Source organism: Hemitrygon akajei, chromosome 12, assembly GCF_048418815.1.
Source record: "Hemitrygon akajei chromosome 12, sHemAka1.3, whole genome shotgun sequence".
NCBI lineage: Eukaryota > Metazoa > Chordata > Chondrichthyes > Myliobatiformes > Dasyatidae > Hemitrygon > Hemitrygon akajei.
In genome coordinates, this window is record NC_133135.1 from 17,543,061 (window position 1) to 17,562,102 (window position 19,042).

The 19,042-nt window shown below is 40.6% G+C and overlaps 1 protein-coding gene across 3 annotated transcripts in view; it reads left to right on the forward strand.

The window, feature by feature from the left end:
• pkn2a (protein kinase N2a) overlaps nt 1-19,042 on the forward strand; it is a 133,627-nt gene that overhangs the window by 97,492 nt on the left and 17,093 nt on the right. For 2 of the 3 annotated variants that reach the window (XR_012100995.1, XM_073062628.1), the window contains exons 7-16: nt 4,326-4,511; nt 4,995-5,104; nt 6,048-6,191; nt 6,276-6,351; nt 6,503-6,671; nt 10,908-11,028; nt 13,552-13,688; nt 16,750-16,825; nt 16,918-17,009; nt 18,818-18,994. Coding sequence is in view for 2 of the 3 variants with exons in the window: in XM_073062628.1 (XP_072918729.1) it covers nt 4,326-4,511; nt 4,995-5,104; nt 6,048-6,191; nt 6,276-6,351; nt 6,503-6,671; nt 10,908-11,028; nt 13,552-13,688; nt 16,750-16,825; nt 16,918-17,009; nt 18,818-18,994 (1,288 nt within the window). In the remaining variant the exon portion in view is untranslated. The remainder of the gene's footprint in view (nt 1-4,325; nt 4,512-4,994; nt 5,105-6,047; nt 6,192-6,275; nt 6,352-6,502; nt 6,672-10,907; nt 11,029-13,551; nt 13,689-16,749; nt 16,826-16,917; nt 17,010-18,817; nt 18,995-19,042) is intronic. The other variant, XM_073062629.1, reaches the window with a different exon arrangement.

Genomic DNA, 19,042 nt, shown 5'->3' on the forward strand with positions numbered 1-19,042 from the left:
CAGTGTCTCTTAAAAGACCCTTTCGTATCCGCCTTCACCACAGTTGCCGGCAGCCCATTCCACGCACTCACCACTCTCTGAGTAAAAAACTTACCCCTGACATCTCCACTGTACCTACTCCCCAGCACCTTAAACCTGTGTCCTCTTGTGGCAACCATTTCAACCCTGGGAAAAAGCCTCTGACTATCCGCACAATCAATGCCTCTCATCATCTTATACACCTCTATCAGGTCACCTCTCATCCTCCTTTGCTCCAAGGAGAAAAGGCCAAATTCACTCAATCTATTCTCATAAGGCATGTTCCCCAATCCAGGCAACATCCTTGTAAATCTCCTCTGCACCCTTTCTATGGTTTCCACATCTTTCCTGTAGTGAGGCAACCAGAACTGAGCACAGTACTCCAAGTGGGGTCTGATGAAGGTCCTATATAGCTGCAACATTACTTCTTGGCTCCTAAGCTCAATCCCACGATTGATGAAGGCCGATGCACCGTCTGCTTTCTTAACCAGAGAGTCAACCTGCGCAGCAGCTTTGAGCGTCCTATGGAGTCAGACCCCAAGATCCCTCTGATCCTCCACACTGCCAAGAGTCTAACCATTAATACTATATTCTGCCATCATATTTGACCTACCAAAATGAACCACCTCACACTTATCTGGGTTGAACTCCATCTATCACTTCTCAGCCCAGTTTTGCATGCTGTCAATGGTAGAGGTGGATACGATAGGGTTTTTTCAGAGACTTTTGGAAAACATGGAGCTTAGAAAAATAGAGGGCTATAGGTAAGCCTAGTAATTTCTAGGGTAAAAATATGTTCTGCACAACCTTGTGGGCCAAAGGGCCTGTATTGTACGGTAGTTTTCTATGTTTCTAATGTCCCGCTTTACCCTCTACAAAGCAATGTCTCCTTCGATCCCATACCTCCTTATTCTCTCAATAAGCCTTGCATGGGTACCTTATCAAATGCCTTGTTGAAATCCAAATACACTATATCTACTGCTCTACCTTCAATGTGTTTAGTCACATCCTCAAAAGGGCTCGTAAGGCATGACCTGCCTTTGACAAAACCATGCTGACTATTTGTAATCATATTATGCCTTTTCAAATGTTCATAAATCCTGCCTCCCAGGATCTTCTCCACCGACTTACCAACCACTGAAGTAAGACTCACTGGTCTATAATTTCCTGAGCTATCTCCACTCCCTTTCTTGAATAAGGGAACAACATCTGCAATCCTCCAGTCCTCCGGAACCTCTCCCGTCCCCATTGCCAGAGTCTCAGCAATCTCCTCCCTCACCTCCCACGGTACTCTGGGGAACATCTCATCTGGTCCCTGTGACTTATCCAAATTGATGTTTTCCAAAAGCTCCAGTACATCCTCTTCTGTAATATCTACATGCTCAAGCTTTTCAGTCCGCTGTAAGTCATCCCTACAATCGCCAAGATCCTGTTCCGTAGTGAATACTGAATCAAAGTATTCATTAGGTACTTCTGCTGTCTCCTCCGGTTCCATACACACTTTTCCACTGTCACACTTGATTCTCTCCTGTCTTATCCTCTTGCTCATCACATACTTGTAGAATGCGTTGGGGTTTTCCTTAATCCTGTCTGCCAAGGACTTCTCATGGCCCCTTCTGGCTCTCCTAATTTCATTCTTAATCTCCTTCCTGCTTGCTTTATAATCTTCTAGATCTCTATCATTACCTAGTTTTTTGAACCTTTCGTAAGTTCTTCTTTTCTTCTTGAGTAGATTTACAACAGCCTTTGTACACCACGGTTGCTGTACCCTACCATCATTTCCCTGTCACATTGGAAAGTACCTATGCAGAACCCCACACAAGTATCCCCTGAACATTTCCCTGAGAACAGCTGTTCCCAATTTATGCTTCCAAGTTCCTGCCTGATAGCCTCATATTTCCCTTTACTCCAGTTAAATGCTTTCCTAACTTGTCTATTCCTATCCCTCTCCAATGCTATGGTGAAGGAGGTAGAATTGTGATCACTATCTTCAAAATGCTCTCCCACTGAGAGACCTGACACCTGACCAGGTTCATTTCCCAATACTAGATCAAGTGAAGCCCCTCCTCTTGTAGGCTTATCTACATATTGTGTCAAGAAACCTTCCTGAACACACCTAACAAACTCTACCCCATCTTAAAACCCTCACTCTAGGGAGATGCCAATCGATATTTGGGAAAGTAAAATCTCCCACCACGACAACCATGTTATTATTAAACTTTCCCAGAATCTGTCTCCCTATCTGCTCCTCGATGTCCCTGTTACTATTGGGCGGCCTATGAAAAACACCCAGTAGAGTTATTGACCCCTTCCTGTTCCCAACTTCCACCCACAGAGACTCCGTAGACAATCCATCCATGACTTCCTTCTTTTCTGCAGCTGTGACACTATCTCTGATCAACAGTGCCACGTCCCCACCTCTTTTGCCTCTCTCCCTGTCCTTTCTGAAACATGTAAAGCCTGGCAGTCGAAGTAACCATTCCTGCCCCTGAGCCATCCAAGTCTCTGTAATGGGCACAACATCATAGCTCTAAGTACTGATCCTCCCTCTTGCACTGTTTCCAAGCTTTCTCTATTTGTGAGCCAACCGCCTCTTCCTCTGTCTCTTCAGTTTGGTTTCCACCCCCCAGCAATTCTCGTTTAAACTCTCCCCAGTAGCCTTAGCCTTGGTCCCCCTCGGATTCAAGTGCAGGTCACACCTGCTCCAAAAGAGGTCCCAATGATCCAGAAATCTGAATCCCTGCCCCCTGCTCCAATTCCTCAGCCACACATTTATCCTCCACCTCTTTCTATTCTTATACTCACTGTCAATCCCGAGATTACTACCTTTGAAGTCCTGCTTCTCAACTTCTTTTCTAACACCCTGTAGTCTTTTTTCAGGACCTCCTCCCTTTTCCTGCCTATGTCTTTGGTACCAATATGTACCACGACCTCTGGCTGTTCTCCTTCCCACTTCAGGATATCGTAGACGTGATCAGAAATATCCAGGACCCTGGCACCTGGGCAGCAAACTACCATCTGTGTTTCTTTCCTGCATCCACAGAATCGCTTGTCTGACCCCCTGACTATAGAGTCCCCTATCACTGCTGCATCCTCTTCCTTTCCCTACCCTTCTGAGCCACAGGGCCAGACTCTGTGCCAGAGGCGCGGCCACTGTTGCTTCCCCCAGGTAGGCCAACCCCCACAACAGTACTGAAGCTGAAGTACTTATTGTTAAGGGGGGCAGGCACAGGTGTATTCTCTAGCATCTGACTTCTGCCCCTCCCTCTCCTGACTGTTAACCACTTATCTGTCTCCCGAGGCCCCGGTGTGACTACCTGCCTATAGCTTCTATCTATCTCCTCCTTACTTTCCCTGACCAGATGAAGGTTTCTACCCTCGGAAATAAAACTACCTTAATTGTTTCTCGTAATTTTGTAAATTATCAGATTGCCCATCAGCCTCTGACAACGCCAACAAAAACAATCCAAATTTTGTCTAACCTCTCCTTACAGCTAATCCAGGCAACATTCCAGTAAACTTCTTTTTCCACCCTTTCCAAAGCTTCCCCATCTCTTCTATAGTGTGGAGGCCAGAACTGCTTACAGTATTCCAAATGTGACCTGATTAAAGCTGCAGCATGACTTTCCTACTGTTATGCAAAGTGCCCCAGACAATGATCAAGCATGACGTACAACTTTTTAATTACCCTGTCTATTTATGTTGCCACTTTCAGAGACCTATGAATTTGCATCTCTCTCTCTCTCGCTCGCTCTCTCTCTCCTTTTCCTTCTCCAAAGGCTACTACCATTTACTGTATACTCTTGCATTTGACCTGCAACACTTGTCCAAATTAATTTCCTATTTCCCACTTCTCTGCCCAAAGTTCTACCTGATCTCTATCCTTTTCTGTCATTTGCAATCTCCCTCACATTCCACCGGCACCAATATTTGTATTATTTACAAGCTCACTGACTAGTCTACCAGTATTTTCATCCAGATCATTTATGTAACTGAAACAGGTGTCAGCAACTAGTCATAAACCTTCAGTTTGAGAAACAGCCCTCCACCACTCCCCTTTGTTTTCTATGACCAAGCAAATTTTGTCTTTTTCTGCCTTGTTCTTCTGAACAAGCTTATCATAAAAGTACCTTATCAAATGCTTTACCTAATTCCATGTTAGATACCCACACAAAGCCACCCTGACTTTCTCCAAATGCAAGTAAATCCAGATCCTAATAACCTTCTCCAATAATTTATCAGTGGTGAAACATGAATGTTAATTTGCTTTCATGTGTTGTGAGATATAACTGATTCACTGTCAACAGGTAGCCTGGAAGTTAGGCTTATGGGATGTCAAGACCTGCTGGAGACTGTTCCTGGTCGTTCAAAAAACACGTTTGTTCCTTTACCTGGCTGGAGCCCAAATGAAACTAGATCATCCTTTATAAGCAGAACAAGTAAAAGCAGAAGTGGGAATAGCCGCTATCCTGTCAAAACAGAAGATCTGTCCAGTTAAGTAATCTTTTAATTTCAGTGAACAACTGCAGAGGTAGTTGCAGCAAATTACTTTGTACTAAAAGGGGATCAAACTTATCTGAAGCAAAGATTAGCATATTGTTTAATATATTTCTGCATCCTTCTCCAGCTGTGTAACCATAACATAAATTATAATTTTGATTCCTTCCCTTTGCTTGTCTCATCCAACAAGTGACACATACCATGTGTTTGCTGAAAACTCGTTTTAATAATTTGATAATTAAATTAAAATTTTGGCAATGTTGTCTAGATGATCTACATAGATAATGTAGTTTTAAAATGAATGTAAAACTTTATTAAAGTTAAACCATTATGTCTTAAGCTGCACATAGCAGTAGATTTTGATGTTTTTTGGAATAAATTCAAAATTTATAGTGATTAAATCTTATGTAGTTAGTTTCTCAAATGTCCAAATCCTCTTGCAATGCCTAATGAAGTATTTACTGTTGTCCACACAGATGAAATAGGAGCTGTACTGAAGCTGGATAATACGGTGGTTGGACAGACCAGTTGGAAGCCAGTTTCCAATCAGTCATGGGATCAGAAGTTTACGTTAGAACTAGATCGGGTGAGCAAAAGAAACTGTGCCACCATTCTTGAAAGAAGTAGGGCATTGCCTTATTAGTAAGGACAAACTCTAAGCCGAGATTTTTTTCTTGCCTTTTTTAATGCTTGCCTAAATTATAAATAAACAAATACTGCCATTAGGAATTTAGATACAAGTCTCGTTTGTAAGCCTAAATCAGTTGTGGAATTTTGCATATGACCAGCTATGAACTGGATACTGTTCAGTTTTAGAGATTGAATCTAGTTGTAACTTCTGCTCTCTTGATTCCCAACCATCATCAAACGCTGTAGATTTTGTCACTGTTAGAATATTCAGTGTATTTTTTGTTCAAAGTATTTCTTACTCAGAAAATTTGTACTCAAAATATAAATGGCACAAACTCTTTAACTTGCCAAGTATAAAACCAGGATTAGTAAACAGGAATTTTGATGTTCAGAAAAGCAAATATGGAAGTATGTGTTTCTGTTGAAATTTTTAACTTGAGAATCTGTTATTGTGCAACTATTCAACGTGAGATTCTCTCAAGGCCAATTTCAGAATTAATTTGTAGTCATTTATAACAGTGAATGTATAAGCAATTTCATTTAATCTTTTGTGTCAAATTTTCCTCTTTCCCTTTATTGAGAGGTTTCAGTTTTTTTTAAAAGCTTGTCTCATGGACTATTTCTGGTGCAATCTAGAATCTTGGCATCCCATGTTAGAGTGGTACATACACTTGTCACTGGACCATTGCCAGCTTTACTCTGTGGTATTGATATCACTTTATATAAATGATGGAACTGAGGTCAAATTGTAAACCTGTTTGGAACTATATGCTGGTGTTTTTTTTCTTTGATGATCCAGTTTAAAACCATCCTTTTGGGTGATCTTGACATTTGTTTCAAGTTGCTGAATTATGAGAAGTTCCAGTTTCTCAGGTAATCACTTTTAATCTTTTATTTAGTCACGTGAACTGGAGATGTCCGTTTATTGGCGTGACTGGCGCTCCCTTTGTGCTGTGAAATTTCTACGCTTAGAAGACTTCCTAGATAATCAACGGCATGGAATGTGCCTGTATCTAGAACCGCAGGGCACTCTATTTGCAGAGGTATGAGGTTAGCTAAAATCATAATTCTGTTTGCCTCTTCCTTGTACTAGCTTCAAGTCTAATAAAGTTGGCTGTATTTTCCAGGTAACTTTCTATAATCCAGTTATCGAAAGACGACCAAAATTGCAAAGACAAAAGAAGATCTTTCCAAAACAGCAAGGTAATTATTTAAACTGAACTAGACAATAATTTATTTTCAACCCTGTTACTTATGATGCAGAGGTTCACTGCTTAGAAGGGCTGAGTGCATTAGGAAAAGACTTGCAAAATCTTTGCAATTTGTTTATGCTCTTGTTTTCTCATCACTATAGGCAAAACATTCCTTCGAGCTCCTCAAATGAATATTAATATTGCCACATGGGGACGACTGGTGAGGAGAGCTGTTCCTACAGTAAATAACTCTGGCACATTTAGCCCTCCAGCTTCTATCCCTGCAGCTGTGCCAGCTGTTCCTCATAGAGAAAATACAGATTCTACTGGGTATGTTATCTTGATTATTTAACAGAATTGGAAAACAAGTGAATTCAGAAAACTACTTTCAGAGCACCATCTTTCTACAAAGTCCACACTGAATGTTTGATCAAAGTAATTTGTCTTTGATATAAAAATTGGGGGTGAGGAAAGTACTAATTTGCTTTTGTTTAGCATGGGAAGAAGTAGATTTACTGACCTAATAATCAGTCTTCCTGTATTTGAGCAATTTTAGTCCTGTCAGAAGAAAATACCCCTGAGCTGATCTACTGAAAGTAATGGGTGCCAGAGACTGTACATTGGTTATTTTCCTTTATGCTTTCCTATGAGCCACCTGTGTCAGTTTGGGAGAAAGTAAACTTCATTTTGACTGAAGATTCTTGCCAAAAGCTATTTCTGACTCTTTCTCGCAACCACGCTCTAATTTTTTAAATCCTATCCAATTGAAGAAAGAACAGCCTGTGTACTACATGAGTTACTTGTAGTTTCCAATAATTTACATCCAGTGGGACTATAACTGAGCATATTGTCTTCAAATCATGATTCACTTTGTGGGCTGCAAGGAATTTAGTGAATCAACTTTGGCTGAGTACTTGTCTCTGAGTCAGAGGTTGTGGGTTGAAGTCCACTCCAACAATTTCAGCAACACTTGCTCTCTCATGAATGTGAAGTTCGTGCAGCAGTATTCGAATATGAAATGGTGATATTCCTTGGCCAACATCAATTCTCTCCACCAATATTAAAATAGATAGATCATTTTTCTCGTAATATTACCTGGACCTTCAGTTTGTATGAATTGGTTGCCATGTCACCACCAATTAAACAGTGACTGCACTTCTAAAATATGTCATGCGCTCTGAAGCAAATTGTACATCCTAAGGAAATGAAAGATTCCAAAATAAAGGGCATTTAGTCTAATGTCAATTGTGGGTAAAGTCTGAGCCATTTTAATTGGTGTGCTTAATGTTTCTTTTTTAAGTATTCATATTTTGAGATCCATGCTTTACTGGCAAGACCAGTGTTTGTAAGACCATAAAATATAGGAACAGAATTAGGTCATATGGCCCACTGAGTCTGCTCCACCGTTCCATCATGGCTGATTTATACTCCCCTCTTTCTGTAACCTTTAATGTTCTTACTAATCAAGAACGCTGCTTTAAATATACCTAGTGACTTGGTCTCCGCAGCAATCTGTGGCAATGATTTGAAGGCGGTCCAGAGGAGGTTCTTGGAATGAAAGGGTTAACATATGAGGAACATTTGATGGGTACACGCTGGAGTTTAGAAGAATGAGGGGGATCTTACTGAAATCTACAGATTCACCACTTTGGCTGAAGAAATTCCTCCTCATTTCTGCTCTGAAGGAACATTATTTTTAGATTCACCCACTATAGGAAATCACAAACACACAAAATTCTGCAGATGTCGAAATTCCAAAGCAACATGCACAAAATGCTGAAGTAACTCAGCAGGTCAGGCAGCAGCTAAGGAAGAGTGTACACAGTCAACATTTCAGGCCAAGGCGCTTCATCGGGACTGGAAAGGAAGGGGAGAAATCAGAATAAGCTGGGGGGACGGGAGGAGAAATATCACGGGGAGCAGTGAGAGAGGGTTTCACTGAACTCCTGTCGAAGGGAAGGATTAAACTTCTTCAGTGTAGGCATCTCTGGAAGAGACTTCGTAATGGAGCAATAAATCACAAACATGAGAAAATCTGCAGATGCTGGAAATCCAAAGCAACACACACAAAATGCAACACACCCACGATAGGAAATATCCTCTTCATATCCACTCTATCTAGGCCTTTCAATATTTGATAGGTTTCAATAAAATCCCTCCCTCATTCTTCTAAACTCCAATAAGTACAGACCCAGAGCCATCAAACACTCCTCGTGTGTTAACCCTTTCATTCCCAGAATAATACTTGTGAACCTCCTCTGGACCCTCACCAAATTAGTACATTTTTATGACTGTTTCGGTAAACAACAAATTTCATGTAATTTAAATCTGACTCTGATATAATCAGTAGGAGGTCTTGCCTTGTTGGATCTGATGCCTGTGTACATTTATGATGCCACCCCTGGTGAGGCTGTGCTGTTGGACAAAACATACCCAGACATTGCACTGGAACATTATTCTGCCAAGTATAATTTTGTGAGAAAGACTGTCATACTCTTGCTTTAATAAGTCTGTCGAACTGCTCTTCTAATGTTTATGAAGGAAATCTTGTATGTACGACAGGGTTGGAAATAACTTTGCCATCTCTGCTTTGGTGCCTAGGGTGATGCTCCATGGTTCATTTGGGTTTAACCTTTCTATAATGTGTGGTTGCGATACAAGTGAATCATTTGCATCATATCAGAAGGTTTCTAAGAATCAACCATATTTTTGGTGGGTCTGGAGTTGCACAGAGGCCTTGCCAAATAAAGTTGACAGCTTATCTCCCATGAATGCCATCAATAAACCTAATATGTTTTAGTGACCATTTGATGCATAAAGAAGAGTTCTGGCTTGTGAGCCCCTCTTAACTGCTGCAAGTTCACAGGAGTAGTTTACCAGTACCCTTGCACCTGCTGCTCCATTCAATATGATTATGGCTGATCTGTGCTGTCCTACGCATGCCTGTTGCCTGTAACCCTCAGTTCCTTAAATATATCTACTAACGTAACCACCAGCTATCCTCGGGAAGAGAATTTCAAACTTGCATTACCCTCTGAGAGACTATTCTGTTTACAAAGGAGTGAACATAAGAACTAGAGAGGGCCATTCAAGCCCTCAGTTTTTAAAATATTCATTTATTAATAGGAATATGTAACAGACTCCTTGATGGACATGTGGATGTAGTCAAAATGGAACGTTAAGGTTATAAAGGGAAGGATTAGGCTGATCGTGGAGTAAGACTCTAGGTCAGCACACAGTTGTGGGTTGAGGCACCCGTACTGGGTGGTAGGGTAACGTAGTGGTTAGTATATTCGCTTTACAGTGTCAGTGATTACCAATTAAGGTTCATTTCCCACCACTGCCTCTGAAGAGTTTATATTCTTCCCATGACTGCGTGGGTTTCCTCTAGGTGTTCCAGTTTCTTCCCGCAATCCAAAGACACATGGTTGGGTAAGTTGCAGACATGCTACATTGGTTCTGAAATCATGGCAACGTTTGCAGGCTGTGCCAGCACAATCCTTAACTGTGTTGGGTGGTGACGCAAGACAACTTATTTCTCTGTATGTCTCGATGTTTCAGTGTACATGTGACTTACTTTACTGTTCCATACTGTTCTAAGTTCTAATCTACGTGCAGCAGCTTTTGAAGGCCTCTGTTCTGGAGTTTCACTGTCCTTTGAAGACATATTTCCTTATATGGGAACCCATTGGCTTAATTTGAATTTTGTTAGGCCTGATTTCGACTGGTCTTCCTGAAAGTAGAATAGTTGCTTGCTGTCACAGAATCATAAAGCAGTACAATGCAGATGTAGATCATTTGGCCCTACAAGACCATGGTGTCCAGTCAGCTGGTCCCAATTTCCTGTATTCGGCCCATATCCCTCTAAGCTCTGCCCATCTAATGATATTTTGGTACCTTTCTGATCAACTGCTTTGATATCATAAACACCTCAATTAATTACTATTTAATCTACAAGAGGATGCCTTTGTTATTCAGCATTTTCAACTTCATAGGATAATTTTCTACATTAAATATACTTTGCTACCTTATGAATACTCTTTACGTTAGTTGTTTCAACAGCTCCCTTCTGTCCTTGGCTTCCTTGAAATGGAAAATGCCCAATCAGAACGCTGCTTTTGTACTTGAAGTGTTTAAAGAGCTGGGAACTTTCATATTTTGGACTTTGACAAAGGGGGTGAATTTGTTTTGTTGTTAGGTGTTGGAGTGGTCACGTTTGAATCATACAGTCTATTTGCTTGTTGTGGCACATTAGTGATGTCTGAATGCAGAAGGTTAAATGGCTTTGTTTTTAGCATTCAAAGGTAATTTAGAAATTGGATTATTATCAAACAAGCGTATCTTTTATTCTGAGAAATGGTCTTTGACGTGAATCATTTGCTCTTTTCTGTAGTTGATGACTGACCTGCAGAGTGTTTCCGGTATTTTTTCTTTGTTTTAGATTCCTAGCAACTGTAGTTCTTTTTTTTGTCACTTGTTTATAACATTGCTGCTTTAATTTGCATTTTGCTGCGTGTCTGAAGGCTGTGGCATGTGACTGAATTTGTGTACTGCATTACTTTTCAGAGATCTGCCAGTAGGAAAACTAGATTTTGAATCTGAACCTCCACTCACGCCACCACGAGCTTCATCCCTTGGAGAAAATGGAGGAACCACAACTGAAGTAAGGATCCCAGATGGGGTTCAGGTAGGAACCCGAAAAACTTGTTTAAAGGGAAAGGCTTGATTTCATCAGTTACCTTATCTTCTAAGCTGCTTTTTACAACTGTAGGAGTTGCTTATTTTTTTGTTGGGTTATAGAACATTGCAGCTCAGGAACAGGCCCTTTGACTCATGTTGAGCTATTATTCTGCCTGCTGAACAATTATTAGATCATAAGACACAGGATCAGTATTGGGACTTTGGGCCAATGGAGGCTACTGTGCCATTCCATCATAGAGGACTTATTTGCTCTCTAAATCCCATTCTCCTGCCTCCTCCCTGTAACTTTTGATGCCCTTTCAAGCACTTATCAACCTCTGCTTTAAATATACCCAACAACTTGGCCTCCACATTTTCCTTGGTATGCTCCTTTGTTTTATTGCCCTTGGATCTTCTGCATTGTAAGGACTTAATTAGCATTATTCACCAAGAGTAATAGAACAAAGGCAATCCCTGTTTTGAAGGAATGAAATAGATTATAAATCAGTGTTCATTGTTATTGGAACAAAAATTTGCATTGTCTTGTAAAGGTCTGAAGGTCTGCTTCCAGATTGACTCTAGAACATGATATGATGAAGAGTGGAGGATAATGAAGGCCTTTCACTTTCCTCTGAGATGGACTATCCAGGCTGATTTAACAGAAACAAATGACACAGTGGTGTCAAGAAAACAACCTCTCCCTCAGTGTTGCAAAAACAAAGAAGCTGGTTGTAGATTACAGGAGGAATGGAGACAGGCTAACTTCTATTGACATAAATAGATCTGGGGTTGAGAAGGTGAACAGCTTTAAGTTCCTCAGCGTACACATCACCGAGGATCTCGCGTGGTCTGTACATACCGGCCGTGTGGTGAAAAAAGCATAACAGCGTCTCTTTCACTTCAGACGGTTGAAGACGTTTGGCATGAGTACCCAAATCATAAGGACTTTCTACAGGGGCACAATTGAGAGCATTCTGACTAGCTGCATCACTGCCTGGTATGGGAACTGTACTTCCCTTAATCAGAGGGCTCTGCAGAGAGTGGTGCAAACAACCCAGCACATTTGTAGATGGGAACTTCCTCCTATTCAGGACGTTTACAGAGGTGGGTGCGTAAAAAGGGCCCGAAGGATGATTGAGGACCTGAGTCATCCCAGCCACAAACTGTTCCAGTTGCTTCTGTCTGGGAAATGGTATTGCAGCATAAAAGCCAGGACAACTTCTTCCGTCAGGCCGTCAGACTGATTAATTCATGCTGATACAATTGTATTTCTATGCTACATTGACTGTTGTACATAATATTTATTGGGAATTACTATAAATTGCGCATTGTGCATTCAGCCAGAGATGTAACGTAAAGATTTTTACTCGTGTATGTGAAGGATGGAAGAAATATAGTCAATTCAAATTCAACTCCATTGTCTCAAGTCAGGTTCTGGGTGGAAGGAAGAGAGGATGAATGAGCGATGTGCTTTTATTTAAATTGAAATGTAGTCATCTGTGAGCCACAAGGAAAGGGAAAGGAGTATCACAAATGAAGGCATTTCTACTGTGTGACTGTGTTGTTCATCAAAAGAGTAGTCATACTTAGTCCCACATTCTTTTGTTTGTAACCCTTTGTTTTTGATCTCCACAAGAATCTGTCCTGTTCCCTTTTTGCTTTATTTACAGAGTCAGTTCTGCATCACCTTCTATAGCAGGGTATTCTTGATCCAGTCTGGAACATAACAGCACAGTATGGGACCCTTGGCCACAATGTTGCGCTGATCTTTTAACTTACAACTGTTCCTTCCCACATAGCCCTCAATGCTTCTTTCATCCATGCGCCTATCCAAAAGTCTTTAATATCCCCAATGTCTCTGCCTGTACCATCACCCTCAACACCTACCACTGTCTGTGTGGGGGGAGGAAAAAAACTTGCCTCTGGCATCCTTCCTCAATTTTCCTCCATCATCTTGAAAGTATGACCGCTTGTTTTAACTTTTGCCATCCTGGGGAAAAAGGCAGTAGCTGTTCCCTCTATCTTTGTTTCTTATCTGTATCAAGTCACCTCTCATCCTCCTTCACTCCAAAGAAAAAAGCCGTTGTTTGCTCAACCATTCCTTATTAAACATGTTCTGTCTGCTGGGCACAGCCCATGCTCTGCCTTCTCTATATAATTGAAAATCATCCATCCCAGTAAATCTCTCCTATTGTGTCTACGCCTTTAAGTACAGTACACAGAATTACCTACAATGATTCACTGGGCCCTAACCATTGATTTCATAGTTCTAGCAATCTTACTGATTTTTCTCTTCCATATTTTCAATTACCTGACAATTCAAAGGGGAAGCTTACCTATTTTAAAAAGCCAAGTACAGACTTTTCTTTTTGAGGTTGGTGAGTCCAATAACACCAGTGTTGCAATTCGACTCACAAATGAATATATATTAGGAGACATTTTGATACACTTTCTATTCCCATGTTGCATAATCATTTATGTAATGTTTTCTAAATTTTGAAATAATGCTGATTTTCTTTGTCTTTTGCAGGAAGCACTCTCAACTTTTGATTTTCTGAATGATAGAAACAACATTGTTTCTAATGTTGAGAACAATAGAATATCTGTGCCTGAACGACCCCGTCAAGAACTAGAATTTCGAACACTCCCACAGCCAGAAGATAAACGGTACTGTGCTTACTTTCAAGTGCTTTATTAGCAATAGCTCTTTGTTATAATCATGGAGTTGTACTGCTCAGAAATATGTCCTTTGTCCCAAAATGTCCATGCCAACCTTGCTGCCCTTGTATACTAATCTCCTTTGTCCATGTTAGGTTTGCCTGCTTAAGTGTCTTGTCTAAATGCCTGTTAAACATAGTAAGTGTATCTGGCTATATGCCAATCTTCATCAACCTATTTACCTCTATTACCACTTACAGTAAACCATAGACTTAAACTCCAAACATTCATCCATATTTCTTAGCCTCCAAATGTTTGCATATCCAATCTATTTGACTTCCCAAAATGCATTACCTCACATTTTGTTACCATCATTATGTGCCATTTTGTATTATGGAGGCAATCAGGACTTTGACTTGGCCAATCCAAAACACAAATTTTCCTCTTTTTGAGCTATTCACATGACCATGATTGTCTTTGCAAACTTTTTCTACCGAAGTGGTTTACCATTACCTTCTTCTGGGCAGTGTCTCTACAAGACAAGTGACCTCAGTCATTACCAATACTTTTCAGAGATTGTCTGCCTAGTGTCAGCAGTTGCATTACCAACACTTGTGATATACACCAGCTGCTCATACAACCATCCACCACACGAACCTGATTGGAGAGCTAAGCAGGTGCTACACCTTGCCCAAGTGTGTAATGTGTAGCACCTGCTTAGCATTCTCCAATGGAGAATCTTGACGGGCCCATTCCTATCCTCTGGTTTCACCCAGAAAACTGGTAGGTTTGGCATCTGACTCTCCACCACATAGGGCATAGCCACCCAGCGGTCCGCCAACTTATGCTTTCCAGGTAGCCCCAAATTCCTTATGAGGTCTCTGTCTCCCGGCAGGAGTTGGGAGAACCTCACCTTTTGATCATACCTTCTCTTATTCTCTTGATTCTGCTGAGCAGCCGCGACCCCAGCTAATTCATAAGCCCTTTTCAACTCTCTTCTCATGTCAGACACATACTTTAGTTAAGTCTTCAGTGGTACGTCACCCTTGTCGGTCCCAAAGCAAAGGTCAATGGGCAACCTTGCCTTGCGCCCAAACATCAGATAATATGGCGAGTACCCAGTAGTTTCATTGCGCGTACAGTTATAATATTGGATCATTTTTCACAATAAATAACTGAACAAATATAATGCTTTTTGTGTTATTTATTTAATTAGGTTCTCTTTATCTAGTTTTAGGTCATAAGTGAAGATCTGATCACATTTAAGGTCATATTTATGCAGAAATAGAGAAAATTCTACAGGGTTCACAAACTTTCAAGCACCACTGTACATCTCTACCAAAGGAGGTGTAAGGTGCTCCTTCCTTCCGCTACACGTGTATTTGTTGGAAAAAGTATGTGAACCTTTGCTTTCAGTAACTGGTGTGACCCCCATGTACAGCAATAACTCCAACCAAATGTTTCCGGTAACTGTTGATCAGTCCTGCACATCAGTTTGGAGGAATTTTAGGCCATTCCTCCTTACAAAACTGCTTAAACTGGTTGCATGAACTGCTTGCTTCAGGTCCTTCCACAACATTTCTATAGGATTTAGGTCAGGACTTGGACTTGGCCATTCCAAAACACAAATTTTCTTCTTTTTGAGCCATTCTCTTGTTGATTTACTCTTGTCTTTTGGATTATTGTTTTGTTGCATTATCTAACTTCTATTAAACTGCAGGTGACAGATTGCTCCCCTGACATTCTCCTGTATGATGTCATGATACAATTTTGAATTCATTGTTCCCTCAATGATTGCAAGCTGTCCAGGTCCTGCCCCAAGCCATAATGCTCCTTCTATTATGCTGCTATTCACCGTTTGGGATGAGATTTTGTGCTGGTGTTCAGTGCCCTTTTTTCTCCAAACAGAGCAATGTGCATTTCTGCCAATAAGTTCAACTTTTGTCTCACCTGTCCACAGAACACTATCACAGAAGTGGTGTAAAACATCCAGATATTCAAACTTGAGATGTGCAACAATGAATTTTTGGAGAGCAGTGGTTTCCTCCATGGTGTCCTTCCATGAACACCTTTCTTGTTCAGTGTTTTTCTTATAGGGGACATATGAACAGAGACTTTAGCAAGGTCTGGAGATTTCTGCAGGTCTTGGGGTCGTTTTCATTTCCTTCAGCGTTCCACATTGTGCTTTTGGTGTGATCTTTGCAGGATGCCCACTTCTAGGGAGAGCAGCAACAGTACTGAGTTCCTCCACTTAAGGACAATTTCTCTTACTGTGGACTAGTGAACACTCAGGTCTTTAGAAATGCTTTTGTAGCCTTTTGCAGCTTCAAGCATCTCTACGGTTCTTCTAAGGTCCTCTGAAAGTTGTTTTGATCGAGGCATGATGCGAATGAACACATCTTTCTTGAGAGGAGCAAATTGTCAGTGACCTGACTTTGTGTATCTTTTTTATAGTGCAGGGGACCTCTACAACCCACACTTCCAATCTTATCTCATTGATTGCAACACTTAACTCCAAATAGCTTTTGTTGAAAGCATTACCCCAGAGGTTCACATACTTTTTCCAACAAATACATGTAATATTGGATCATTTTTCTCAAAAAATAAATGAACAAGAATAATGTTTTATGTGTTATTTATTCTGTTGGGTTCTCTTTATCTAGTTTTAGAACTTAAGTGAAGATCTGATCACATTTTAGGACATATTTATGCAGAAATAGAGAAACTTCTACTGGGTTCGCCAACTTTCTAGCATCACTGTATCTCCACCCCACCACCTGATCTCACAGCTGCCGGAATTAAAATCCATCTGCCAATGCTCTGCCCAACTTTCTATCTGATTTACATCCTATTACACTTTCCATCTGATCTATATCTGCAGATTGAAGAAGTATTTAAATGACCTGTCTTGAAGTTATCCAGATGCTGATGAAGGGTCCTGACCCAAAGCATCAAGTGTTTATTCCTCTCCATAGATGCTGCCGGGCTTGTAGAGTTTCTCCAGCATTTTGTGTGTGTTAGCAGGATTAAGGTTTGATATATCACAGTTTTTCATTTCTTATTTCTCCAGAATACCGCAAAGATTCCAGTTTAGTCTTCTGGACTTCAGGTGTGTTGCTGTGCTTGGCAGGGGACATTTTGGAAAGGTAATACAAAATGATGGGAAATGCCAGTATATATTTTATGTAGTTTGGTGTGGAAGAATAAACACTCAAGCTGTAATTTGTTTGTAACACAGGTTCTTCTTTCGGAATATAAAGTCACAGGTGAAATGTTTGCAATAAAGGCCTTGAAGAAAGGAGATATTGTAGCTCGTGATGAGGTCGATAGGTAAGCCTGTAGTGACCTTATTTATGCAGAGTGTCAGTTGTTTGATGAAAGGGGGTAATAATGTTTAGTGAAGTCTTCCTGAGTCCATTGCTGTTGCCACCTTCAAGGAGGTGGCACAGGAGCCTGAAGGCCATAAAACATAGGGGCAGGATTGGGCCATTTGGCCCATGAAGTCTTTATCACCATTCCACCATGACTGATTATCCCTGTCAATCCCATTCTCCTGCCTTCTTCCTCTAACCTTTGATGCCCTTACTAATCAAGAACCTATCAGCTTCCGCTTTAAATATACCTGGCGTCCACAGCCATCTGTGGTAATGATATTTACCACTCCCTGGCTAAAGACCTGCACTCATCGATTTAGAAACTGCTTCTTCCTCCCTCACCATTCTGAATGATCTATAAACCTGTGGACCCTACTTGGTTATTCTTTTTGTTATGCACTATTTATTTATGTAGTTTATTGTAATTCTTTTGTCTTTGCACTGTACTTCTGCAAAGCACCAAATTTCATGTCATTTAAACCAGTGATATATCTGATTTTGATTCACTATTCTCTATTATTAGTGAATGCCTTTATTTCTAACATCTCAAGGAAAAGTCTTTCATGTTGCCGTGGTGAACCTGGAGTAAATGTATTCCAGTAAGATGGCAGTGTGCTCAGACATAGCAGCTTCTACAGAGTCAACTAAAGGTGTTAATGTCTTTTTTTTTAAAACCATTTTTAACGATAGCAAGACCCTGCTGGACATTAAGAATTTAAAGTATTGCAGGCCTACCCCATCAACGATTTACTCATTGGTGGAGAAACTGAAGGATCTGGACTTGGTGTGGATCGTGTGGTGTGCCTGCGTCAGGGAGGGGTCAGAGGAGTTGGCAGTGAAAGGCGGTGCGCAGTCCAACAGCAAGTGATGGACTTAGTCACTTGTGATTACAAGACTTTGTTTTTGCATTGTTAATGTGGAATGATGCAAGTATGATTCACTGGTTTATTGGCGGGCGGACTGCAGGAGAGCTGCATGACCTCAGTCGAGGCGAGGACTAAACCTCAAGCCGTGGTATCACCTGTTTATAGCCACCCAGAAAAGAGATGTTGGAGTTGGTGCACGCCACTGGAGGTGGTATGACGCTGCATCCAAACTGACCCCAGTGTTCACTCAGCAGCAGACAAGCCATATTGTGTTCAACTGCAGACTGCTGCAACATTCATGGACTCAGGAACTTGGACTATATTTATTTGTGTGTGACTATATTTACTGCTATCTTATGTGTTTGCTTTTTTATATGCGCTATTGGTGCCTTCTGCTGTGTATAATTGTTGGTACTGTGTTTGCATCTTGGCCCTGTAGCCTGCTCATGACATTGTTTCCTTTGGCTGTATTCATGTATGGTTGAATGATAATTAAATTTGAACTTGTATTTCTTTTTAGAACAAGTTTTTTTTTCTTTGATTATCATCCAGTGCTATCTTCTGTGCTGAACATGGACATTTGTTTTTACTCTGTTTTCTGTGGTTACATTTTTTAAATCAGTATTGTTTTTGCATAATTCTACTTAAAGTGAAACAAACATTTGCCTATAATTTATAGATCCACTCATAGATTTTAGGCTTGAATTTGAGCACTAGCTCCATTATGGCAACATTATTTAAAGTACAGATGAAAAACACTTTTAGTTATACAATAAATGTACATTTGAAACTAATAGCATTTTAAAATTTTTGCAATAGCAAATGAATATTTTTTGTCTGAATTCTGTTCATTCCTCAATGCAAAACTTAAGGTTTTTTTTTCTTTTTTCACTTGTAGCCTTATGTGTGAGAAAAGAATATTTGAGACTGTGAATAGCGTCCGGCATCCGTTTTTGGTCAATCTCTTTGCGTGTTTTCAGACCAAAGATCATGTATGTTTTGTAATGGAGTATGCGCCAGGTGGAGATTTGATGATGCACATTCATGCTGATGTGTTCTCCGAACCCAGGGCCGTGTAAGTATTAATACTGACTTCTGGTGCATGGTTTATGTATGTCTGGCT